Genomic DNA, 27,711 nt, shown 5'->3' on the forward strand with positions numbered 1-27,711 from the left:
CTTTGATACCTTTCTGGAAAGTGGTATATAAATTTGAATGATCAGTAAAATAAAATCAAAACCTCTAGCACAACGCCAGCAGCTTTAGCTGGAAAATTCTTTGCATGAGCTGCACTATGGCCATTGCGCTGAAGGTTACTTATGCTAGTACAATATAATTTTGTTAGTGGCGGTGCCGACTTGGATACTGCCCATAACATGCTTTTATTTTGTTCCTTAAGTAATCTTTGCTTCCCTGTTGTCTATTTGATACCCCCTTTTAATAACATTTCTTCCTGTTTTGGACTGGAGGTGTGGAGTGTGGGTTTCTGACCAAGATCCAAGAGAGAGGCTTTCTCTCTTCATATGGCCTAATTGCTCAGTAATTAGTAAATACCCAGGTATTTGGACGTGGGCCTACAGGGAGTGGGGTGCTGGCACGCATAGATAAGCACAGCTGGGTGCGACTCCAACCCCTAGGCAAGTAATTAGCTTGTGTCTCTGGGATTGTTCTGGCTCAGAGCTAGAGGAGAATAGGAGTGGTGGTAGTTTGATAGTTAATATAATTCAGTGTGACCTGTGAGCAATTGGCCCTGGGAGTGCTGCATAGGGGGCACAAGCAGGTGCACACGCCATCACAGATACCAATATTTCAGATCTTCCCACAACTAGAAATGCAGCCGCTGCTGCCTTCATCTTAGCTGGGGAAATGGGAGGAGAGGTATTTTCAAGGATCTCAGAACAGGGAGAGGCACGTTCTCCATCCAGTGATACCATTGTGTTATGGGAGATTCCTCTGCTACTACCAACATTTGGGTGGATGAATAGGCAACCTGGTGCTCTCCAGATGTTTGGGACTACATTTCCCAGAATCGCTGAGCATTGGCCATGCCTGCTGCAGCTTATGGAGTTGTTCTGAAACATCTGGAGGGCATCAGTTGTTTCCAACTTTTAGATCAGGGGTGGGAACCTCAGGCTTGAGGGCTGAATCCAGCCCTCCTGTGATCTCAATCTGACCCTCTCTGGGTTCCCCAGATGGCCTTCCCCCCTCGCCCTGTCCCCCCTTTCCTCCAACCATCAACTGGTGGTTTCCTGGTGTACGTGTAGATCCTTCTCCATGCTAAATGGTTGAAATTCCACTCTTAGTGCTTTAAGCGACAATAGGCTGGCATTTTCCGTATCTTTGGCCCCGCCCCTTTTTCCTTCAGCCCTGCCCACCACTGGAATACAGCCCCCAAGAGCGTCTCCCAAATTGACTCCGGTCCTCAGGCTAAAACCCCTGGAGCATCTCTACATCAGCCTAAAATCCCATATTTAAAAGGGGGCTTTCTGCTTCCATTTTAAATGCAGGATCACAACGGACTCCCTTTACACGCGCTTCTTTCCCCCCCTCCCCTCCCCTTTCCCCCTCCTTCTCCCCCTTATCTGAGTCTTCCATATGTTTCATTGGTCTAGCTCCTCTTCTTGCTGCTTTTCCTCTTTTCACAAAGGGAACTCAAGTGAAACACAAGTGGGGTAATTTGATACTTCGTTGTGTACCATCTATTTAGAAATGGAATTCAGGTCACTTAGTACAGGAGACGCCCTGCCTGGAGATTATCATCTAAAGGGCCTGCAAACTTCCATGAGTGAGCAATCTCAATAGCAGAATAAAAGCTCCATGTGAGAAAGCCCCTGTTTTAGATGGCTAATCCAGACTTGACAATGGTCAAGAGACTGGTAGAGTAGGATAGGAGGAGGGTAGGAATATGGTTAGAACCAGGCAGCTGTGACTAGCAGAGCTTGCAACACTCATAGAAGGCAAGCAGTAGCTGATGAACTTCGTTGGCTCTCCAGCCAGGCATGAGAGAGCAAGAATAGTCTGTTTGGGAGCAGGTTTGCTGCAGGTCACCTATTCTGAAGTAAGGTGTGAGTCAGAAGGGAAATTACAATGCTAAAAATCCAGACTGATTGAGAAAGAGCTCATTTTTCCACCTCACAAACCACTTATGCCAACAATGTTCAGTTCATAATCTGTTTTGAAAGAACATATGAGGTTACTTTATAAAATTAACAAACCAACCATTGGTCTATCTAGCACTGTCTATTCAGACTGGCAGCGGTTCTCCAGGGCCTGAGGCAGAGACATTTCTCCCAGCCTTCCTACCTGATATCCTTTTGAACTGGAGATACTGGGAATCAAACCTGGGACTTTTTGCATGCAGATCATGTATGTTTACCCTTGATCTATGCCCAGCAGTATCTCATAAATGGCAGGCAGAGTTTGGTATTAGCCTTGTGTGTCAGTAAATTATACTGTTTTTAAGATGTGTTCATTTATTTATTTTGTTAAAACACAATCCCCTCCAAAATCTATATGGAATAACCAAGAACGAGAGACACACAGTGGCAGGTCATAAGTAAAAACCCTGTTATTAGAGAAGATTTTGAGGTGTTCTTAATCTGTGCCACAAAAGGGTGGGCAGTCAGGACAATTTTGCTTGCAGCATGGGAAAGTGATCTGCAAATCAGTTAAATATGTACACAGAGAGGGGCAGAGTGCGGGAGCAAAGCAACATGATGGGGAGGGGGGATATTTTTCAAAATTTCAAAACAGTGAACACTAGAGAGTTACAGTGAGGAACAGGCCAGGACAAAGGGCAGAAACTAGGAAAAGAAACGGCAGCACAGGATGAGATGAGGTCTCCATGGCACATCAAAGGGTTCTGGTTTGGCTGAGAGTGTGCTGGGTGGGCTTTGGTGGATGAAATCAGCTTTGTGTCGGTTTCTTGAGGCCCTGCAGACATTGTGCTTGTCCTCACTCCTGTGTGATACCTGTACGAAAGAAGGGGGAAAGCCTTACAGTTAAATTGAGCCCAATAGAGTACAGTTGTGTCTTGGAATCAGGTCTTCCCATAGAAGATGACATAGGCTGATATCCAAAAAGCTGCTAATGGGCAGTATCTGTGTGCTAGTGGGACCCACCACTAAGCGGATCCTGCAACAATCAGACATGACCCAAAATGCTCATTCCCAGAACAGCTCAGGTCAGCAGAGCTTGCAGAAAGGAGCTCCACTGACCTGTCCCATTCAGGAAATGAACATTTCTGCTCATTTCCAGGGTTGCTTTTGGAAGCACTAGTTGGGCTCATGGTGAGTCCCGCTAGTGCAACAGAAAAAGCGGGAACACAGCAGCGGTATTGGATACTGCCCTATGTTCACTCAAGAGGTTTGCACCAGCCCAGTGATATTTTTGACTCCTACCTCTTCAACAGCTGATCTCCACCCCATCCTATATCACAAACTGCTTCTGAAATGTCCTTCAATTTCAAAAGTAACTGCCATTGGGGGCGGGGGGAGTGGCTCATGTTAAAGAACAACAACTGCAAAGTCTTCCTGGGCTGATGGAATCGTTTCATGGTTCTTTGGGCCCTGGCATTACATTGCAAGGAATGTTCCAAACACAGGAAAATGCAACAAGCTTTTGAGTTTCACTCAGAATACCAACCGTCCAGCATTGTGAATGTTAAACCAAAATGACTGCCTCACTTTCTCTGTGGCAGCAACACTTGGGTCTTATAAGCAGCAATCCTGCATGCAATTAGGCTGCTTAAACTTCAACTGCAATAGGATTTACACAGCCTCACAATGTGTGGAATTGCAACCACAAACCGTAAGGTTCAGTCTACTTCATGCTGAAGCTCTCCCAAGAATTTCAACAACACTTGCTCAAGATTGCTCCAGGGCAAGCAGTTTTGTTTCTCTGTCCCAGTGGGGATGCACATGCTACTTCTGGAGGTTCATGTGCACACTGGTCTATATCCTACCACTACAGCCTACACTACAGCCTTGTTCATCCCTTGCTTATCCCTTGAGGGTGCAATCCTATGCATGTTTAGACAGAGTAAAGGCCTACACCTCCTGGCATTCCCCAGCCAGCAGAGCTGGGGAATGCTGGGAGGTGTAGGCCTTTTCTCTGCCTAAACATGCATAGGATTGCGCCCAAAGTGTGTGTAACTGTGTGGCCAACTTGGCAGGCAAAATCTTCACACTATTCCTTCATGACATGTTTCTGCCATAATCTACTGCCAACAACTGTTAAAATGTTGGTTTGTCTGTTGCACACCAAAATGGAAGCAAGGAAAACCAATGACGTGAGTATTTTTTTTAAACGCAGGAATGCTTTTTTTAACCCTAAAAGACTCCTGCCTTGCTGATTGTATAATCCATGTGAGCTCCATGGCCACTGCTGTCTGCAGTGTTAGCAGGCAGGAACGTGAAAAGTACCAGTATGGGAAGTTTATTTGCCCTCTTCAAAAACCACCATCAAGATGTGCTAAATGTTTCTTTCTGTCTCTGAATGGCAATGAAGTCTGCATATTTTGTGGTTTGGATTTTAGTACTTTAATACTGTGATGCATTGCTTTATTTGTTTATTTGTTTTTTAATTGCAAGCTACTTTGCATCTTTGTTTAGGTAAAGAAAAGCAGGATATAAATTATTAAAATGAAAAATAAAAATAAAGTACTTGCACCACAGACTAGAAAGTCTTTTGACAAATTACATGGAGCTTGGAGGAACCATAATACTCAGAGTCTTATCACTGAATGGCTCACAGATGAAGGAATGAAAATGATTGTGTTTGAGATGGTAAGCAAGCTCTATTTGAGGTGCTAGGCCTGTGAAGGCCATTTCACATGTGCAACATCACTTGATGTCACAATCATCAAGCAATAAACATGCACATGTGATGTCACCATTAGTGTCTTAGACCCTATAGGTAATGTCATATAGTCAACTTGATACCAACAACATGCACTCACATGGAAATCGTGTTCAGTCAAATATGTATAAATCTTGTAGGCACAGACATGGTAGCAAGAGCATAAAACCCACTAGTGGAAGGCAGTGGGCGTAGTGTTGATTCATCTGTATGTGCATTCCAAAAAAGCGCTTGGTTTTCCTGTTTCCTGAAAATGCATAGCAATTACCATCAGAGTGTTGTGGCTCTTAGGGAAAGCATTGCTCCACTGCTCTAACTACTGTTAGCTTGTCATCAGTAGGATTGAAACTGCCACAAAATGAATCCATAATAATAGAGTAACTACCATGCAGTCACCAAGTTACTGTTATTATAAAGCTATATTGTGCCTGGAAGTCAGACTTGCCAAAACAGAAAGTCAGATGCATGCTCGCTGTACTAATGGGAAATAAGCATGCATTTGAGGACCATCAATAGAGTTACAATAGGTCATTAACAATCTAATCTAGATTTAATGCCTTCCCAGGTGGTTGAAAAAGTGCGTCTGATGTGCAACATGTAGTCTCAGTGTAATGAGCGGAGAAGGGTAGTTTTAGGCTGCTGTGGGGACATGCATTTTTCTTTCCCCAGCTGCCCTTTGTTAACTGGACTGGAAGGATCGCCTCCTGATGGCTTTCTCAGTCCCTTGGTCAATTTCACCCAGTTCATGAAACCATATGTCTGGGGAAATGAGCATAAACTCTTCTTTTTTGGTCTTTATTTTTGTCGTACTTCTCAAATGTGTTGTGGCTAAGCACCCCAGCGCTCTAGTGACACAGTGGGGAAGCATGTGCTCGCTATGGACACGAAACGTTAAAAAAATAATTTTAAGCGTTGTATCTCCCGGCTCCCGGTCAAAAGGATGGTGTTAGACCTGCTAGACAGATTGCTGATTAATAGTTCACAGCAAGCGGGACCTGCAACAAGCCTTATAGTGGATTCCCTGGTACTTAGTTGACGTCCTTGCTGATATTTCATTCCTTTCCCCTCTCCTGTCCTGTCCTGCACACACACAAATGCACATATGCACTATCTGTTTTTCCCTAATTTGCAGGGTGGGTGGGTTGTGTTGCTGGCCCCTTTTTCTTCCTTCTGTTTTTTAATATACTTCTACAGACCTCAGGTTTCCTTCAAGCCTGTTCATGCCTCACTCTTGTGCATGGATGTTGTTGTTTTGGCTACACAAGGATCATAACTCACCCCTGAGCATTGCTAATAGAGGGAATGATGGTCAATTAATGTTTTACGAATGAGTTAGCTGCTTTCCTGAAAGGTGGGTAATCTCTGTGTTTCACTTGGATATCCGTTAGAGCCTGGAGCTATTGACACACGTACATCAGTTAAGGGGAGGGAAATACAGGAATTTGTTTGGATGAGAGAGTAGAATTTCCTGTTGGAGTTGGCTAGAAACTGGGGGTGCAGCCTAGGGGCAGCCCAAGTTGTTCGCTGTGGGATCTTCTGCCTTGTAGGTGTGCCTGTAGTGTTTGCCTCCATTTATTCTCTGCTAGTATATTTTTAAACAAAGCAAATTTTACAAAGACACCATACGTCTCTAGAGCTCTCTCATCCAAAGAAAACCAACCCTGGGTAGCATTGCACCTGTACCTGCTTGCCACTTGGGGCAGTAGAGAGCACACAACAATATGTTGGAATAGGATATCGTCAAGATTTCTAGGAATAATCCCATGAGCATTGTCAGGTTTTGCTCAGGGGTTTCTTCCAGAAAAGTTACTGGGCTGACCCATTCTAGTGTAACTTCGACATCTGTATGTGCATACAAATCACTCCAAAAAGCCATCCTGTGAACATCAAGTAATACATCAGAACCACCTTCTCGCTGTCTCTGGGTCTAACATCCTCCAGGAAGGAGCTTTGCTCATTGTATAAGCATGTCTGTTTAAAGATCTGCGGCTTTTGCCCCTGCTCTGGAGAATGCATGGCAGCTTGGCTTTGCTCATTTATTATAGATGGATGCCAGATTTGCTGCACCTACAATGTGCATCTCTGACCTGTATTGAAAATACCTGGAGATCGCCATTGCCACAACCTTTACCAAAGGAACATTGTGTGCATTTGATGAGGGGCAAATCTCTCTGCTTCAGTTTGATCACAAAAGAAATGTGTGTGAGCGAGCTTACTTAGATTTGTGTGTGCGCATGCGTGTGCATTTGCATTTGTCGTTGTCCTTGTATTTGTGCACATCGACATGTGCCTGTGTGTATAGAAGCATGTGTAGCTGAAGGTGTCTATGAGAGAAGCATATCAGTGGACCCCTCTCCATCCTTTCTTAAAACAGAAAGGCAAGTTCTGGCCCCTCCATCCTTACCTCATTCTGCATTTGGTGAGTACTTTAGATCTCCGAAGTCGGTGAGCGTTCCCTTATTAACTTGTATGGGATTATCTAAAATTAGAGTACAGAGACAGTTGGCTTCTAGCAGAGACATTCCTGTTCCATTCCTTTGGTGGATATCACAACTTCCCTTCCATTTTCCTATGGCTCAGATGTGATGGTACTGAAGGGCTCCTTGCCTGGTTTCCCAACCTCTACAAGCATTTAACATAACAGATTGTATTGCTTCCTCCAACCTTGAGTTATACTACGTGTCAACATTTCCATTTCAGATGGTCCAGCTCAGATTAAGCCCTGAATATTGGCCCACAATCATCTAGCCCACCATGTAACTGCTTAGTGATTTACCAGGGTATCCCGTCAAGGAGTTTTTCTACATGAGGCATTTATTGTGCACTCATCATTCCCTACTTGCAGTTCTTTATGGGTTGTTTAGACAATGTTATGACCCTCCAGTTTCACTTCTATTTTTAAAGAGCACTTTCAGCAAGTTTTTTTAGAGCAGGGAAAACACGATACTATTTATGAAAGTGGAAGAAAACTTTTTTCCTGCTTGTGGATTTGTGCTATTCCACTAACCACAGTGCCACCTAGAGGTTCTGTAGTGGAAAAGCAGGAGAGGAAATGCTCTACACTTAGTGCTCAGACATAAATTCTGCGACAAAACCGAATGTAGATAATGCACACTAACAGCCTTGTGTAGAAAAGCCCTAAGAACAGGGTTGTATGTACTCTACACTTTTAAAAATAAATAAATATTCTGCACCAAATAATCCAAACTCTGTATTCAAACAGCTGAATGTGGCAACCTGCATAAAGTATGCACTTTTCTTAATTTGCATAATTATGTTGTGTTGTTATATGGTATAATTCATTCTGCCTCTGTGAAGCTGCATCCCCTGACCACTGAAAAGTCATTCAGCAACCCCTCTGGCTTCTGAATTTCATTAGGCATTGCCCACTTACTTAGATCTTGGCAACCATGAGGGCTAGAAATGTGGGATTCATTTTATTGTTTAAATGAAAACTGAGAGTCTCAAGAAGCTGTATTTTTTCCACACTTCCACCTAACTGCAGCATACACAAAGTCATGCCTAAGACAGAGGACACTGGACTAGAGAAGCCATACCGTACCTGTCAGCTGTAAGAAACCTGTTAAAACCTACACAGGATTCTAGAAGTGGGTGGTGGAATCTCTTGGTTTTCACAGTCACACACAGCTCATCCACACACCTACCAGGCTCTGTGGTCCTTTTGCCCATGAGTCCAACAAAGAAGTCATGCATGTCTCCTGCAGAAACACACAAAAAGGCATCAGATGAATTCAATGTCAGCTAACTGGATTTCAGATGAAGAAAGGAACAGCGGCCTTATTTTAATGAATGGCTTCTAAATCTGCCATAGCAGTGACTAGGAGCTTTCTTGTAGTACCTGATTACACACCTGCATCACATAAACTCAATAATCCTTATATCAATCCTGTAGGTTGATGAATATTATTATCCCTATATTGCAAATGAGATGGAGGAAGGACTGAGGGTAAGAGAAAGAGGTTTGTGTAAATGGCAGAAGCAAAATCTGAACCAGGGACTTTGGTTCATAGCTCTGCCACTAACTACATTAGCTTCCATAGTGAGGATCCTACAAATGATGTTACCAGGGATTGGAGGGGAAACAAAGATCCACCCCACATCAACATTGTTTTGCTCCCTATAATGCAGAAGAGAGATGCCTGTCAGGAGCACCTTAGTGGCCTCTTTCAGTCTACTCCAATAGCCAACTCAAGACACAGATGAAAGGATTCTTTTCAAGGCTTTAATACTTTTACAACTTAATGACTCTTTCAGATGCTAATCACCTGTGACTAAGCAATGAACAACAGAGTAGCCTATGCTCCGGGTTAGGCAGTTGGTCCCCATTTGAAGGAAAATCACTTGAAGACCCTGAACTTATGGGCTAGGGAGAGTTCCTCCCTCTTTCCCTTGGGTCCTCGGGATGCGACCGTTGCTTGCGCACCAAACGGGCGCTATGCCTCCTTTCCGTGCCCTCCATCGCTCGTCGCTCCCTGCGTCTGCGCGAGTGTCTAGCAAGCCCCCCTCCCGCACTTTCTCACTGCCAGGGTCACTATCTATCTCAGGAATGCTGGCAGGAGGAATCTCTGCCAGCTCCTGTGCCTGTGAGGGATGAGCGAGCTCCTCTCCCACAGATTGCTGTTCCTCCTCAGAATCAGAACTGCTCTGGGGTTCTATGGGCTCAGTTTCCACCCTGACAATGCCTGACGTTTCTCATTTTACAGCACAATCCTACTCATGTTTACTCAGAAGCGAAACCAACAATGAACAGAATTCAATGGGGCTTAATCCTCACCCATGTGTTTAGGATTGCAGCTTTACAGTGGAATCCTATATGTGTTGACTCAGAGGTAAGCCCCATTGGCTTCAATGGGACTTACATCCACATGAGTCTGAGTAGCAGCTTTCCCCAAAAGGGTGCCCTCCAGATGTTTTGGACTTCAACTCCCATCAGCCCCAGCCAGCATGGCCAATGGTCAGGAATGCTGGGCATTGTCTACCAGTAGTAAGTCCCACTGAGTTCAATGGGACTTACATCCAAGTAAGTAAGTGGATGATTGGAGCCTTAACCTACAATCCTAAACACATTTACTAGGGAGTAAGCCCCTTTGGACTTAATGGAGCATGCGTCTGAGCCAACATGCATAGGACTGTGATGTCAATGGCATAGGCCTGCCTTCCCCAACCTGGTGTCCTACAGATCTTTTGGACTTCAACTCCCATCAGCCCCAGCCAGCATGACCAATGATCAGGGATGCTGGGACTTATAGTCTAAAACCTCTGGAGGGCACCTAGTTGAGGAAGGCTCATGTACAGGATTGCAACTTTAATCCCCAGTCATCCTCTTACTCCATCAGCACCTTATATCAAGAAGGTGATATATCACCTTATATCAAGACACATCTCCTCCTCCCTACCCTGCTAGATCATCCACACATGCTCCTTTCAGCCTCGCCTGGCCACATTTCTTCCTAGTCCTTATGCCTGTCATCCTAGCAGCTGCTTCTGTCAATCTCGCCATGGTGCCATTGGGAATTCTGGCCTCAGTGAAACTAGTGGCCTGGACCAGCCACTGCTGTAAATGCCACGTACTATAGCACACACACACCCTCCTGAGTGAAAGACACAGGTGGCTGGAGGTGGAGGCAACGAATCACGTTTCAGCCTTAATGGGAAAGAAAAGTTTAAATGAAGTATTAAAGTGAAATTCTCTCCAATCCAAAGTTTGCCTCCACCATGAATTTACTAGATGGCTGTAAGCAAGCCACTAGCTCTTAGCCTCTTCCCTCCCTCCAGTTTCATGGTTGCTTCCAGCTCTCTCTAGGGAAGGTGCTTGCAGGGTGAGCAATGCACATTACGGAGGCCAACCGGGGGGCTGACTACTTACGTTTCTGGGAAGAAGCAAGCGCCTGAGGACCTGGAAAAGAAAGAAAGAAAGAAAGGAAGGAAGAAAGAAAGAAAGAAAGAAAGAAAGAAAGAAAGGGACCCCTGAGATACCAGGCACAGCCACTGCCACCCATTGCACACAGTGTTCAGTGTTTTAAGGGGACACAATTACATACTGGCACTGAAGTATTGAATACAGGTCATGGATGGGGAACCTTTTTTGGCCTGAAGGACATGTTGCTTTTGTGGAAAACTGGCGGGCGGGCGGGACACACGACTATGTCACTCTGGCCCACAGAGGTAATTTTTCGCTTCAAGACACCCTCCCCACTTGTATGGTATCCACAGTCCTTTCTTTCTCTTCCCCCCACCCCAATTTTCCTTGTCACCCCATTCTGAAATAAATGGGTTGCGAACTTTGTCATTTTAATGAGCGTTTCAGATGCTGTCTACATCTTAGGTACCTTAAGTAGATGATGATGACGATGATGGGGGTCACCACCCCCACCCCCATCATCATCAATGTCATCATCATTCCAGGAAATGCAAGTTGCATTTTGCATGCATAGAAAATACTCCTGACCCCTTGTGGACATTCTCCCATGTCAAAGTGTGCGAAGAGGGAACTCATTCACACCATCCTTGTCCTGTTCTTGGCCGCCATTAAACATCTCTCCCTCATACAAACTGAGGCTGGTGTGTGTGAAGATGAAACATGTATGCCCCTCTATTCAACCTTGTGTGCAGCAGTGCTGGAATGCTGTCTATTATCGTAAGGTAGACTTTGTAAAGCATATCCCACTCTCTGACGTTTCAAGTAATCAAAGTGTCTTGAACTACTTGTATGACAAATTTTCCTGTCTGTCTGTTGTGAAAGTGCCTTAGCTGGGGCAGGGGGGTGGCAGGGGGGAGGACTTACTTATTTCTTCTTTGCCCAACAGCCTGAGCAGTGCCTCACTGGAAATCCCTTGGCTATCATACAATCTCCGGAGTAAGGATGGAGGCAGCTTGTAAGGATCTGAGCTCTTCTGTTGGGAAGGAAGGAGAAAACAACTGGGCTCCAGTAAGAACAAACCTTGACATGGCAATGTATAGCAGCAAAATAGCTACAATCGTCCCCAAACCGATCATTCCCAAGAACCAGGGCAGCCCTGGCATTAGGCAGAGAAAGGCATCTATCTCCCTCAGGAGACAGATGCTAAGGGGCAGGGACCGGTGGCGAGATGTTGGCGGGCAAAGCTGTGTGTGCCATGCAGCCTGTCCTGTGCCCCCCAAGCTAGCTATAGTGTTTGTGATAGGCCCATTCCTTGAGGCAGGCCAGGATTTCTGAATGATCTGGAATAAGCACAGATAATCCACCCCAGGATTTATGCTAGACTGGCAAGGCAAGGGCCAGTCTGCCTGGGGCTGTCTGCAAGGACAGAACACTAAAATAAACCAGGATTCTCCTATGTTTTGTGTGGAATCAGATTCTTACTTCCGAGGGTCCCAGGCCCCTGGACACAACACTAGCCTGCTGGCCTCTGGAGTAATTGAGGATGCTCTCTTGGCATGACTGTTGAAGTAAGGTACAACGGCCAGTCCAGTTGTGTGGAATGGGGGTGGGACACACACACCCATGTCCCTTGCCTCAGGCAGCAAAATATCTTGGCTTGGCCCCGGGAAGAGCAGGTGCTTCCACAAAAGCCACCTTGCGATAAATCACTGTCGCTGCTTGTAGTGCTGAGGCCAGCAGGGAACCTATTGACCTGCCTCATCTGACAGAGCCCAGGAGCTGAACTACTTGCACTGTGCAGAGAACTTGTCTCTCTCAGAGTGAGGAGCGACAGGGAGGCAAAGGCAGGATGAGATTCATCAACAGGCCCAGCAGGACATCCCTGCTCCACAACAGGAGGAGGGAGGCTACTGGGGTGGCCACTTACACATTGCCAAAAAAGAGGAATTGCATCTCCCCAAAAAGGAAAAAAAGAGGGCATCAATTTGCATGATGTTTGCAGATGCACATTTATATGTATAGGTGTAAGTTGAGAAAGATTAACTATAATTTCAATGGAAATACATTACATCTCTGTGGGGAAGACTGTGACCAGATGACCTGTGCACCTGGTCAGCCTGCTGTTCAGGGGCTAAGTGGTGATGGGCAACCTCAGGGCCCCTCCCTGCAATCCCTTCTTAGAGTTCCTTGTTTTAAGGCCAGGACCGGAGAGCCCTTCAAATAGAGGACAACTTCAAATGGAGGATGGTCCTTTGGCAGCCCTTCAACACAGAGGACTGTTCTGGCCACCCTAGATATACTTCTCTGATCCTGGAAATTCTCTCCAAGTTGCTGATGTCATACACGATCAAGAGGGGTGTGGTAACTATCAGTATTATAGCTCCTATTCAGGTGTGCCCCTCTCCCAAGCAGGGAGGCTTGTGAACACCCAGGGAAAGCATGATATGAATGCTAAGTTAAGGATGTATGAGAATTTTGGTTTTGCTTCCAAAACATGTGAGCATGCTTTGTTTGAAGCTCCGAACATGAGCATGCGTCCGCCGAAAATATTCACAAATTGTCAGACACATGCTCGCTTTCCTCTTGTTCCCGATTCCCAGTCTGATTTGCACAAATTTCCTAATTTGCACAAATTTCCTTAGTAGACTGAGTCAGCCTCACTTTAGTCAATGGAGGGAATTTGTGCAACTTAGGAAATTTGCACAAAATTGGGGAGACTTGCACAATCTCCCATTCGATTGCTGCTGGATTTGCGCAAGCGTCCCATTCGGAAAACAGCGAGCAGAGATTGCAAAAGCAGATGGGAACTGGGTGCAAGACGAGTGGCGAGATGATGTTTGGAGAATCCTGCCAATCTCAAACATCGCTCGTTCGCCCCTCCCTAGGCCAAGTAGTACCTGTATGGTGACAGAGAGATGTCAACTTCCCAGAGTCTGGGGGAGGGCCCCCTGGTGTGTTCCTGTGACTGACAGGATCCAATTGTTTTATATGGATCATGGTTTCATCTCCCGACCCCATAGCATCCCAAATCATTTGGAAGGGCAGGACTTTTCTGTCCGGGATAGGGTGCCCATTTGTGCATCACCAGAAAAGAGGAGAGCAATTTGCATAATATTTGCATATAGGTGAAGATGCAGATTTAGAAATAAGGACTATTGTTTAAATAGAAATACAATACCCCCAGCCACAGTGGGGAAGACTGTGACCTCTGTGCCTGGCTCCGTCTGCTGTGCAGGGTGCTGGGCAACTTCAAGGCCCCTGCTCAGCCTTCTTGATGTAGCTCTTGATCTTCAAATTAGACTTGGACTGGACAGTAGGGATGTACGAAAATCACTTACCTTTCACGGATTATGCTGATGGTGGGGGGGGAGGCACTTCGTCCCTCCACCCGGAATCCTGGATGGGGGGGAGGCACTCCTTTCCTCCCCCCCGGAATCCTGGCCGGCCGGCCAGCTCCGCCAGCAGCCAGACATCCGGCCGCTGGCTAGCAGGGACGCAAATGGCGGCGGCCATAGCCGCCGCCATTTGCATCCCTGCACTCAGCCATGATAGGCTAAGTAAATGTTTACGTAGCCTATCACGGCTGACTTAAAAAAAAAAAAAAGCCACGCGTACGCAAATGGCGGCGGCCATGGCCGCCGCCATTTGCGTTCCTTATTTTGGCATGTCTTAGTCTACGTAAACATTTACGTAGACTAAGACGGAGAAAATAAGGGGAACGCAAATAGCGTAGCATCTACTACCATGGCCGCCGCCATTTGCGTACGCGCGTTTTTTTTTTAAAGTCAGCCGTGATAGGCTACGTAATGATTTACGTAGCCTATCACGGTGTTTTTTTAAAATCTAGCCATGATAGGCTACGTAAATCTTTACGTAGCCTATCACATGTTGTTGTTTTTTTTAACTGGAAATGGTGGCGGCGGCCACCAGTCGGAAGACCGGCCGCAGCCGCCGCATCGCCACCAGAGCCGCTGCCGCCAGGAAAATCCGCCCAAGGTAAGTCCCATCCCGGGGGGGCGGGGGGCAGGCCATTCCACCACCGATTTCGGGGGGCCGAATGCGCTGGCATTCGGCCTCCCTGAGATCCGTGGCAGAACTTTCGTACATCCCTACTGGACAGCCCTTCAAATAGAGAACTGTCTTCTGTAAAAGAGGATGTATGGCCACCCTAAGGACCATAGCTCAGCACTACATCATGTGCTTTGTATGCAGGAGGGCTCAGTTTTCAATCCCTGTCATCCGAAGTTAAAAAGGCTGGGTTGCAAGCAAGTGATGGAGAAGGCCCTCTGTCTGAGCCCTTGCTGAGTCACCGCTAGCCAGAACAGACAATACAGGGCTAGATGGACAAATCACTTCCCCTGCTTGGTCCGCTTGGGAATGGTCCCTAAAGTCTGGAGCATAAGCAAGGAATCCATTGGAAAGGCCAGTGCATTCCTATGGCCATTGGAAAGGAACCCCTGCTTCCCAATGTCTCATTCTTTTCAGAGTATGCCAACATGGGCAGGGAAGGAGGGGAATTACTGACGGGAACCACCCTCTACTCTCTGCCAAGAGGACAGAAATGGGCTCCTCTTTGTAGCCTCACTTGGATTTGGGAGATGGAGTAAAGATGGGAGGATAGACCGTTCATCTTTGCACTGACCACTGTGTAAAGGTGGGTATTCCACGAGAGGTGGACAGGTGAGGAACCGCTCCCTCTGCATTATGCCTATGGTTGAAGAGGGGTTAATTGCAGCAGCATAGTTAATTGCAATGGCAGAGTTAGCCCCACTTGCCCAGCAGTAATAACTACAATTAGGGTGTCAGCGTGATGAAGCAACACAACTGTTTTTCAATTTTGCCATTGTTATTTGGTTACATAAATGAGATCTCTGGAAAAACTGAGCAATTAATACTAGTTCTGTATAATAAGATTAGCCAGATAACCTACTTATTCAGGTCAAATGGGCTTTCTTCCAGAGTACCATAGCCCCATGGGTTTTAATGGGCATGATTGTTAAACCCTCTCAACTATTACTGAACGTAATATAATCCTCAAATTCAAAATCTAGTGAAATCTACCACATTTGAATTCATCACTTCCAAATGTAATCTTGGAAGTGTAATATTATTCCCATATAGAACTGAATGTTGAAGAATAATGCATTTTGGGGTGCAAGATTCATTATGTGCTGAGCATTTGTTCACATTTGTTTTTTGAAGTCTGAAAATCAGTTTACAAATTTTAGATGAAACATTATCTGGACTTCATGTACATTCTTTCTGTTGTTACTTTGCCAGTTTTGCAAACCCAGCATTCACATCTGTGGTTTTGACTGCCAATTCCAAACCTTCTCCCAAATGCTCAGCACTCCACAGAATAGATGCTACTAATACTACTGCACAGGGCATCTGGTGTTCAGAGATCAGAAACTGAATGCCTTGCATCTAAAGCTAATTTCCCCAGCCATTTCCTGCACCATGCCCTCTGTCATCCTAGACCAGCCTTCCCCAACTGGGTGTCCTCCAGATGTTTTGTACTACAGCCCCCATCAGCTCCAACCAGTATGGTCGGTGGTTAGGGATGATGGGAATTGTGGTCCCAAACTTCTGGAGGGCAACAGGTTGGGGAAGACTGTTCTAGACATTCAAAATAATCTGAAAACAAAAATCTTGGAATAAACGAAGCAAGTCAAGTAAGTGTGATGGCGTTACTTCAGCTGCAGACTTTGAAGTTTTGATGCAGAGAAAACACAGCCCTGGACACAAGGCTCTTGGGATCATTCACCAATCCCTCTTGCAGCTCCTTCATGCTGAATAGCTGTCAGTAAACAGGCAATGGTAGGCACATGATGCTAGAACACTTCCCAGTTCCATAGGATCTGTCCCACTCGATACAAGTCCCATCATAATTCCCAATGATCAGAGAAGATTTTCAGCTGGAAAACTTTGCCAATTACATCTCCTTAGGCAATGTTTAAATCTGCCTCAAAGAAGAAGAGAAAGCGTGCACTCTGATTTAATCTGGCTAGAACTGCTGGTGCTGAATGTGAAGCAATTTCAGGGGGAGAGCGGGGAGAGAAAAAGCAAAAAGTGCCCAAAGAACAGGGACATCCAAAAATGGGGAACTGCTTTGTAAGAGCCTTAAAGTTACAGTAATTTGAGGCATTTTGGGGATGGTAGGGAAGTGAGATGGAGAGGGTGGTGGTAGAAGGCAGAATTTGAGTTCTTAGAGCTTTTTATCCTCAATGGATCTAATTCAGAAGGGATTTGATAACAGCCACACTTAAGACTCCAGCTGAGTCTTGTCCACAGAAGCAATTTGCACTGCATAAGGCTCTTTTTAACAAAGAAGGAAGGGAAAGGGGGGGGGAATCTATCTCATCCTCTATTGAGCTTCCCCTTTGCATACCTATGAAAGAATATCACTTTTGCATCAGAATAGAGACTCACCTACACACTGACAGCCTCTTCATCAGACTTGGAATGCAGAAAGTGGATAATAGCTTTAGCTAGGAAGAATCCAAGGTGTTCCGCATCTAGTGCTGCATCCAATAAATGCAAAGGAGTCTCGCGGCCTGGTCCACACATGCAGCACAATGAGGCAGTAGAATGCAGATGTGCTAGAGTGGAACGTACCACCAGATTGCACAGGTGGGAGGTGCCATTTTACAGGCTCACCATGTAAAAAATTGCCAGCAAGTTAAAAAGGAGAAGCACATCAGGAAGAGAAGTCCTACACCCTGCTCACCCTACCACCTCATTCTGCTAGATGCATAAACCAGGCCCATGTTTAGCTCAATTAAGTGAAAATCCATACAGTAGCTGCATGATGTTGATGCTGGGAAAGATTGTAGGCAAAAGGAGAAGGGGACGGCAGAGGATGAGATGGCTAGATAGCATCACCGATGCAATGAATATGAACTTGAGCACGCTCCGGGAGAGAGCGCAGGACAGGAAGGCCTGGCGTGCTATGGTCCATGGGGTCACAAAGAGTCGGACACGACTGAACGACTGAACAACAACAAAGCACCTTCTCAGTTCATGTCACGCACCTGGAGAAACAGGCTGTGACTTCTGAAAGCTCACACTGGAATAAGTCCATTCATCTTTATGTTCTACTGTTTGCGTGTTTGTTTTTGCTGCTGCAGGATAACATGGCAACCCCGGAGCAATTATTTCCTTCAGGTTTTTACTTAAATGTTTCCTGGCCAACGTAATATGAGGAAGCCTGGTTCCCCTAGGGTAGTGTGCAGACCCAAAAGTTGCCTTTTTCTGTGTGCTGAAGGTAGCGACAGAAATGGTCTTCTCACTTGGAAAAGAAGAGCAATGACAAGCAAGCCCATATAGACCTTGGGTGGGGAACTGGCAGCCCTCCACATGATGTTGGACTACAACTTCCATCGTTCCTTACCACTGGCCATGCTGGCTGGATAGGTGTTGGAGTCCAACAGTATGCATACCAATGCTTATAAAAATCTGTAGCAGATCCATAGTGCCTGGAAGTTGGAACCTTATTTAATTTCAATCTTTTTACTCCCTCCCTTATTTCATCTTATCTTACTGAAGTATTTAAAATTATTTTATCATTTTTGGTCAGGGTTGGCATATTCAAATTAATTTTTTAAAGGAACTTATTTCCTCTCCCAATGGTTTGTCTGATTTATATAAACATTTATTTAAAAATCACAAATTCATTGATTAATTCTTCCTTAGATTGAGTTCATTTTGATGTTTTTTCAAATATTACGGGTGGAATTAATCTCTCTCTCTTTTTGCCCCTTTGCACTACAATATGCCAAAAACTTATCCACTTTATTACTTTAAAAAAATACATCTATTTAGTACAACTTAAAGCTATACTCATTTCAGTTGTATTAAATAAATTTAATTGTGCTCTATATGCTTCCAGTTCTGTTTGCTTTTGAAAGTCAGTTGTTTCTTTATGGTGTCCTAAACCTTGAATTTTCATTTTTTAGTTCTTCCCAAGTTTGATCATTTCTTTAATCTGGAAGAAGCTTTAATATTTATACCCCATATCAAGGCCTTGCATGCATCCCATACAACTTAGTAGTTAATTTCTCCTCTGTCATTTGATACAAAAAAAAATTCTCTCAATTTCCCCGATTACCTCCCCATTGCTTCATTTAATAATAGAAGGGGATTTAGTTTCCATTGATAACAAATCGTATATCCTGAGTCTTCCATTCACATATCAAAGGCGCATGATCTGATAGTGTCTTAGGTCCTATTTCAATTTTTCCAATCTGAGATAAAAGATGGTACTAAAATCAAATCAGCTCTGCTGTAGGTCTGATGCTGTACTGGGAAAAGGGGTAATCGCTGATGCTCTTTTTTTTTTTTTTTTAATAGCCATAGATCTCAAAGTTGCCATTTTTCCAAACCGGGGGGGGGGACCTTTCTACACAATGTGTTTTCAGATTCTTTACCAAGCTTTAATGGGCTCCATTAAAATCACCCACCATCAGCAAACTCTGCAATTGTGTTAGAGTTATGTGGATTTCTTACACTGAACTTTTATTTGGGTAAAGCAATTCTCATTGGTTATCAGATTTTCTGAACTGGAGAAGAAGTCAGACTCAGATCATCTCCAGACATCCAGGCAGAGGAATCCTATGGAGGTTGTGGTGGAAGGAGAGTCCATGATGGGGCACCCACCACTTCCTAAGCCAAGCTTATGCCAGTCACGGCAGAAGGGGGGGGGGGTTCTTTCCACTTCCCTTTTTTCAAATACTCATTCATCTTTTTAAAAATGTTCCTTCCCATTGCTTTCAATGGGAAAAATATACATGTGTCAGTTCAAGGCCTGGCATAGTTTTCCTCTATCATGTCAGAGAAATAGGAAGGCTTTGGACATGAAAGAACCAAGCCCCCCCCCACTGCTTCAACACACCCCTTTTTACCCCCCTACTACAGTTGGAACAATGGTGGTGGGGATGCCCTCCATTGCAACAAGGATGCCTCTGCCCCTAGAGATCAAAAGCATCCTATAGCTCCTTAGCCACCCTCCCAGGGGGCATAAGATTGCTATCCAAATATCATATCCTATATCAATACAATGGCATGTGCAAATTTAAAGCAGATCCTCACCCAGCACAGGACCCAGTCCATTCTCTAGCCACCCCCACCCTCTTTCTTCAATATTATTCCAGTCCTCTCACCTTTGTCTGGATTCCATTGGGAACCTGTTGCTCCTGAGTCTCAACACAGTAAGCATGGCATAGCTTTGCCACTAGTAAGGACAGCAGCACTGTCAGCACAAGGGGACTCTTCATTGTCTTTTTCAGGAGGGAGGGACAGCTTGGGAAGGGAAATTATTTAATGAAAGGGGGGACAGGGTTCAGAAAGAAAGAAAGAAAGAAAGAAAGAGAGAGAGAGTGAGTATCAGTGCGGACTGGAAAAGTAAAACTACCAGGTGTAAAGAGAGCACAGAAGTATCAACAAATGCATCCTTCATGGTACAAAAATAAAGCAGATAAACAGCAATCACTTTATCTGGAACTTTAATTAGCACACTGCAATTTTCACACTTCCAGTTCATGAGACAATCAGGAGTCCATCTTCCAGTATTCCCCTATAACTACAGCACATAATGCCTGGCCAATTAATTTCGAGAGGAGCTGGTACTTTGTTCAGAGGTGATACTGAATCCTCTCTAAGGATAAAGAAAGAGTATCGCCATGCGTTACCTGGCAAGCACGTTCACTGCATGTACATCTTTGCAGCACTGGTATTTCCCTTCCCAGAGCAAAGAAAGGAAGTGTGGACAACAACATACGTGACCGTACACATGTCTTTAACTATCCACATACATGCATTAGGGCCACTCTACCCATGGCAAGGCTCCCATGTTCCTTCATTACATTTGTATGCTCATTAAGCGGCCAAAAAAGGACCCGGCTAGTGCCACAACAGCAATGTGAAGTCTCATGCTCCACAGAAGTTGTTGTCTGTACACAGCCTCAGAGAAAGATAAAGCAATAGATTTCTAGGTATCTCCTTTCTTGGAGGTGTTTGGCTTTAGTTTCATGTGCTTCTGTCTTGTCACCCAGTCAAGACATTGCTTATTGTTCCATGTGAGCGCTGACCATCTCCAAAAAAAATTGTGAATGGCCAGAACTTCAGAGATACACTAGCGAATGCTGACAGTGACCTAAATGAAATTGTCAACACTCGCTGTTGTACGTCTGACAAATGAGGATATACACCAGCTGAAATGCACAGCATTCATATGGGACTGTCAACAGCCACATGAGAAAACTGTTCATTGCCATATTTCAGACTATCACTGTCATGTATATCCATGCACAAACACACACATTCATACATATTCCTTTAAAAGACGTATGTGAACTTCACTTATATCTACTGGGTTCTATTTTAGACTATAATACTTCTTCACATGATCCATCATCCAAGCAAGTGAAATAAGCCATGGTGGCTTATTTCCCTTACCTTGTGTCTCAGTTGTGAGCCAGATGAATTTCCCTAATTTCCCTTGCTGACGTGGCTTGCCATGTTGTCTGAACCCGGATGGCATGGCTTTGGGGCGGGGGGCAGCACCCCTCAAATAACCGAACATCAACAGCCCATGGGTTGTTTGAGAGTTGCTGCCACCACAAAGAAGCCATATTGCCTGGGTTCAGATGATCCAACAAGCCACATCAGCGAGGGAAATCTGGCTAGCATGTGACTAGCAGTGGGGTTAAGAAGCCACTATGGCTTGTTAACTACAGCACGATCATGTGGGCCAGGTAGCTCACAAAAGGACTAAAATGGAGTATCAATTAACTTTAAATAAGAAGATTAGGAGATGAATCTTCTTCCCATAGGAACCCCAAAATGGTTAAACCAAACGGAATGACAGGGACTTTATTAGTGCCCTGGGCTATATGTAACACATTTGCTGTTGTGTGGTTGTGTTGGGGGTTTGCTGCCCTGTGTGTTCAGGGGGGCTGGTTCAAGGCTTCCTATGGTCTGTGCTGGGAATGAGGTAGCCCAGGCACCCCTGAATGTTTCCATGAGGGTCCATAACTCAGTGGCAGGACACATGCTTTGTTTGTATATATAGGATTGCATCCAATAGTGTCTGTCCACCAAGAGAATGGCACCTGCTAGTGGAAAGGATCCCCATCCCCCCCATCTCCTCCAGAGTGTTGGGGGATCCTCATGAACAGATCTCAGGGGATGCAGGGGGTGGAGGAGAAAGGGAAATCCTGCTGCGTGAGTGGACGTCCATGCATGTTAACTTAGATGTAGCCCATAATGTGCCAGGTTCAATATCTGGCATCTCCATTTAAAGCAGGGGTGGGGTACCTGTGGCCTTCCAGATGTTGTTGAACAACAGCTCCCAGCATCCCTGACCATTGGCCATGCTGGCTGGAGGGCCAAAGATTCCTCACCCCTCCTTTCAGGGGCTTCAGGTAGCAGGGCTGCAAAACCCTCTGGCTGATTCTTTGAGCTGATGCCAGCCAGACTGAGCTGACCGGGCATAAGGCAGTTCCTGTATGCAACCACAATTCTAGGAAGTCACAGGTTCATGGAGAGCAGGCTGAATACAGGAGCTGTTCACTTTGGCTGCAGTCCTGGTCAACAGTGGGATTTAAGCAGGGCAGCTGCGTACAGAATCACAGTCTTTACATATTTCAGTGTATAATTATGGGATTCTCCCCAGAATCTTCTCGTGTTTATAAATAATATATCAGTTGGACTGTCAAAGATGCATCATCAAGACTGCCTACAGCAGATTAATTTCCCTTTGATACACTTGAACCACCCTCTTGAACTTAGGGAGGCTAAAGAGTGGAACATAGGAAGCTGCCCAATACTGACTCAGACCATTAGTCTATCTGGCCCAGTATTGTCAACACTGACAGGTAGCAATAGTTCTTCAGAGTTTCAGGCAGGAGTTTTTCCAGCCCTACCTGGAGATGCATCTGCTCTACCAACTGAGCCACAGCCCTTCCCCCTTACAAGGTACAAGACTTCCCTCCCTCCCTCACAAACACACACAGACACCTTCAGCATATGCTTATGTATAGCTTAAGGATTCTAACACATGCTCATGAATTTCCGTATACAACAACTGGGGAAAGGGGATTAGTTATACTAGATGTGAAGCTAGGTGTGATATGCACTGAGATTAGGGATGTACAGATTTTGTTAAATCCATTCTTTCTCTGCTTTGCAGATAGACAGGTGTCTTTTGTTCCATCATCTGCTCATTGATGGAATCAGAGTTTTATTTTTTTAGGGATGTGCAAGAATTTCATTCCACTGGTGCTAATGCACATTAGCGCAAGTGTGAATGTGTGCATATCCCCCAAAAAAAGTTTTTTTAGAAAAAAACTGGAATGCAAATCCGCAGGCTCTGCATGACTTGGAAAAAGCCAGTCCACTGAGGAACCTGCAGGTCAATTTCATTTGAATCTGTTGTGCATTGCTCCAACATCCTTAGCTGAGATGTATTAAAGGAAAGTTTATAACTAATAAAATTTATAAATATAAAATTAATATTTATAATAATTAATAAAATAATATAATCTTTTATATTATAAATAATATAAAATTAGTTATAAATTTATAACTAATAAAATGGTTAGGCACCTCACGCTCATTCACATACGCACTCATGTATCACACATTCATGGACTGGTTTACACTCAAGTGCAACCATACTAAGGACACATCCACATCATCATCACCATCATCACCATCATCATTAAACATTTCTTTACCACCCCATAGCCAAAGCTCTCTGGGAGGTTCATAGAGATTAAAAAACATTAAAAATACATTATACAAGTGTAAAACCATTTACACAAAAACATATAAACAGACAGCTCACACACAGACAACATATATCTAAAAATAATAATCAACAACCTCAGATACGCAGTCGATACCACCCTAATGGCAGAAAGCAAAGAGGATCTAAAGAGCCTCTTGTTGAGGGTGAAAGAGGAGAGTGCAAAAGCTGGTTTGAAACTCAACATTAAAAAAAACTAAGATCATGGCATTTCGCCCCATCACTTCCTGGCATATAGAAGGGGAAGAAACGGAAGCAGTGACAGATTTTATTTTCTTGGGCTCCAAGATCACCGCAGATGGTGACTGTAGCCATGAAATTAAAAGACGCTTGCTCCTTGGGAGGAAAGATATGGCAAACCTAGACAGCATAGTAAGAAACAGAGACATCACCTTGCCGACAAAGGTCCATTTAATCAAAGCTATGGTTTCCCCAGTAGTAATGTATGGCTGTGAGAGCTGGACTATAAGGAAGGCTGAGCGCCAAAGAATTGATGCTTTCGAACTGTGGTGCTGGAGAAGACTCTTACGAGTCCCCTGGACTGCAAGGAGGTCCAGTCAGTCCATCCTAAAGGAAATCAACCCTGAGCGCTCATTGGAAGGACAGATACTGAAGTTGAAGCACAAATATTTCAGCCACCTAATGCGAAGAGAAAAGTCACTGGAAAAGATCCTGATGCTGGGAAAGATTGAAGGCAAAAGGAGAGCGGGACGGCAGAGGGTGAGATGGCTAGATAGCATCACCATTGCAATGAATATGGACTTGAGCACACTCCGGGAGAGAGCGCAGGACAGGAAGGCCTGGCATGCTATGGTCCACGGGGTCACGAAGAGTCGGACACGACTTAATGACTGAACAACAACAACAATGGCAATTGAGATTTCAGATGTGATATTTCAGTGTTTATGACAGACACATATATATGCTTGCTCATTAATAAGTGCCTGTGTTGTCATACTAAACACATTGCTATAGATAACCAAGCTTTCACATACACACACACACACACACACACACCTTCTTCCTGCATCCATGTTCCTGTTTGTTCATATTTATGCTCCAACATGCTGCTCTTCACACTCAGGCACATGATTCTCACATTCACTCAAACTTGGTCAGCCATCCGGCACCATTCACACAATTGCTTAAACACGCATACCCAGTAATCTCTGAAATTCTATCTGAAGGAGAGGTTGATTTTGTTTGAAATTTGGCACAGTCATCAGTTGGGAAAGACCCAAACAGAAGGTGGTCTTTACCCAGTGTAAAGCCCACATTCAAAACGTATTTGCTTGGTCTGATGCCAAGCACTTTCACTGTTAAGGAGAAGCCACTTGGTAAACCACCAGTTCACTATTCCAAACCTACAGCAGGACTGCTATAACCCTGAAACCAGCAGCCACACACATCACACTGCCATGCAGTTTCTGCCAAAAGACAAGCTACCCCACTAAAATGCACTCAGTCTTTTAACGATCATGATTTACTGGCCTATATTTATATTGTCACTTGTGCAAAGTTACAGCAGCTCTTCTGACAAAAACACAAGGTAGCGAATCAGGCACTCAGCAACACTTGATCCTGTCCACCAAGCCATTTCCCCTTATGAGAAAATACAGCTGGACAACAGGGCCAGATTTGTAATGAACTAGACTGCCCAGGGGCCTTCACCCCATGATCGATTTTTTAAAAGTAATTCCCTAATGTTCATGGCTGCTGTGAAAAGCTTAGAACAGGGTGGTCTGTGTCCACAAAGTCTCCAAAACAGAACAGCAGCTTGCTTGACCAACTCCTTGCTTGCTTGACCACAGTAGCTATCCACCACCCCGCCACCCACCCCACCAACACACACACACACACACACACACACACACTTATCTCTGGACCACTTCACATTTGGGGGGATGTTAGCTAAAGATATTGTAACTATTTTAGATGTTTAAATTGTTGTTGCTGCTGTTGTTACTATGATGTTGTGAACTGTCCAGTGCGCTTTGGCTACTGGGCAATATAAAAATAAAATAAAATAATAATTAATAAATAATCACCTTAAAAAGTCAATTTGCAAACAGGTGTATCATACAGACACACCTGTCAGGGAGCCAGAACTGTTGTTGAGTGTGTACTCTATATCAAGCCCAGGTTTACCTTTGCATAGTGCACCTATGCAGTCCACCTGTCTAGGACAGTCTACCTGTCCTTAGCATCAATACATGTCTCTCCTTGTAGACTCAGCATTATTGTCTGTTCCAAGAGGATTCCTGCCACAGGGCCAGAAAGAGACCAGCATTCAGCACTGACCTCAAATCTGGGCTGAATGTATGTCTCTTATGCAAAGCGGGGGGGGGGGGCTCTCATACAATAGGGCCACTGCCCCTGGCTTTAACCTGGATCACAGCAGCAGTACAGACATGTAATTTCTGAACATAGGTGGGGAGAATCAAAGAATTTTAGAGTTGGAAGGGACTTGGAGGTGATCTAGTCCAACCCCCATGCTCAAGGCAGGATCAGTAATGCAGGATGTAGCTACAGCATCCCTGACAGAAGGCCGTCCAGCCTCTGCTTAGTCCCCTCCAATGAAGGAGAACGCGCCACCTCCCAATGGAGTCTGCTCCACTGTCAAACAGCTCTTGCCAGGCAGTAAGGCATTTTTCCTAATGTTTAGCCACAATCTGCTTCCCTGCAATTTCCAGCCATCAGTTTTAGTCCTGCCCTGTGCAGCCAGAGTGAACAAGTGTCATCTTCTGCATGACACCCTTTCAGGTATTTGAACACTGCTAATGGGGCCACGGTGGCTTAGTGGTTAAGACGCTGAACTGCAGACTGGAAGGTCGGCAGGTCAGCAGTTCGAGACCCGAGTGCTGCATGACGAAGTGAGCTCCCGTCTTCAGTCCCAGCTCCTGCCAACCTAGCAGTTCGAAAGCAAGAAATTGCAAGTAGATAAATAGGCACTGCCTCGGCGGGAAAGGTAACAGCGTTCCTTGCGCCTCGGTGTTCAGTCATGCCGGCCACATGACCACGGAAGCGTCTTCGGACAGCGCTGGCTCTTCGGCTTAGAAACGGGGATGAGCACCGCACCCTAGAGTCGGACACGACTGGCTGGGGACACCTTTACCTTTACCTTTATATTATGTCGCCCTATAACCTTCTCTTCTCCAGGTGTACGAGGACACTTCTGCGTTATAAATTCCACACACCCTGCTACATACACATTTCACATACTTATACTCTATGGCAATTAATTCAGCATGACTCCACTCCCCGCCCCTTGGGTCTGTACTCACTGCCACCAGTGCAGATCAGAATCCACGCTCCCCCACACCACCACCACCACCACCACTTTTCATCACTCATTCTTCTACCACCATCGATGGAGAAGGTAACAGGGTGCTTAACAGGTTTGAGTTTAGGAAGCAGCTGAACTGCACTGCACCCTTTGCTAAGGAGGAGGCAATCTCAAACACATGTACCTTATTCGGGGGCGGGGGGGGGGGTATGACAGGGAGACCAAAAGATCCACACAAACTCTGCCACAACAAACAGCCCCTGACCCCAGCCGCTCTTTTTCCCCAGAGATATGAATTACTAAGGGACTATTGCTATCTTCTGTTAACAGATTCCTCGCAGGCAGAAATTCAATCGATGGACCTTTCCTTACAATAGACGCTCAGTGATGGGGACAGCTTCGCCGGTTGAATTTCTCTGGTGGTGCTTTGGTGGTGCAAAGAACAAAAAGCCTTGTCAGGAGGAGGCGGGGAGGTGGCCAGCCTTCTAGCAGATACGGTCCTTCTGTAGAAACCATCACCATCATCACTTAAGTCAGGTGAGCCTTGAAACTTTCCGCTCCCGCCCCCCTTCACGTACCAAATCGATTTCCAACACTTTGGCACTTTCGCCCGCTACTCCACCCCCACCCCGGCCGCGTGTCGAAGTGACCCCGTTTCCCACCCCGTCCCAGCCCTGACCCCGCTCGGCCGCGCCGGGTCGGGGCGAGTCACCCACCTGGCGGACAAGGAGGGCGCCCGTGCGGGATGGCGAGGGCAGGGCGGGGGGAGGACGCTGCGCGGCCGCCGCTTGCTTGCCTCGGCTCCCGGAACGGGTCCCCCGCCGGTGCGCAGCAGCCTCCGCTCTGGGGGCGGAACCAGCGCGCCTGAAGCCGGAGGAAAGAGTCGCTCGCCGCCCGGTCCCGCCACTTTAAGAAGAGGCTGGCTGCGGGGGATTGGAGAGCGCCCATGGGCGGGGCGGGGGAGGGACCAAGGGGCGGCCGGCGCCCCCCTCGCACTCACGCCCACCACCCGCGCGCAGGCCGCGCGCTCTCACGCGCTGCGGGCACACGCAGGT

At 45.6% G+C, this 27,711-nt stretch overlaps 1 protein-coding gene across 3 annotated transcripts; it reads right to left on the reverse strand.

Moving 5' to 3' along the window:
- Positions 1-2,282: 2,282 nt before the first annotated feature.
- TAC3 (tachykinin precursor 3) lies at positions 2,283-27,711 on the reverse strand. Of its 3 annotated transcripts, XM_084832314.1 has the most exons (7): positions 27,373-27,565; positions 19,724-19,862; positions 11,487-11,595; positions 10,569-10,598; positions 8,347-8,400; positions 7,086-7,160; positions 2,283-2,793 (listed from the first exon to the last, which is right to left on the reverse strand). In XM_084832314.1, exons 2-6 carry the CDS (start codon positions 19,835-19,837, stop codon positions 7,087-7,089), a joined length of 381 nt encoding a protein of 126 aa, XP_084688440.1. In that variant the 5' UTR covers positions 19,838-19,862; positions 27,373-27,565; the 3' UTR covers positions 2,283-2,793; position 7,086. The 3 variants fall into 3 exon arrangements, with proteins under 3 accessions (XP_084688440.1, XP_084688439.1, XP_084688438.1); XM_084832313.1 differs by lacking the exon at positions 10,569-10,598 and having other exon boundaries at positions 27,373-27,605; XM_084832312.1 differs by lacking the exons at positions 10,569-10,598; positions 11,487-11,595; positions 19,724-19,862 and having other exon boundaries at positions 27,373-27,711.

Source organism: Heloderma suspectum, chromosome 2, assembly GCF_057233095.1.
Source record: "Heloderma suspectum isolate Gila_16-S chromosome 2, 16-S_ref, whole genome shotgun sequence".
NCBI lineage: Eukaryota > Metazoa > Chordata > Lepidosauria > Squamata > Helodermatidae > Heloderma > Heloderma suspectum.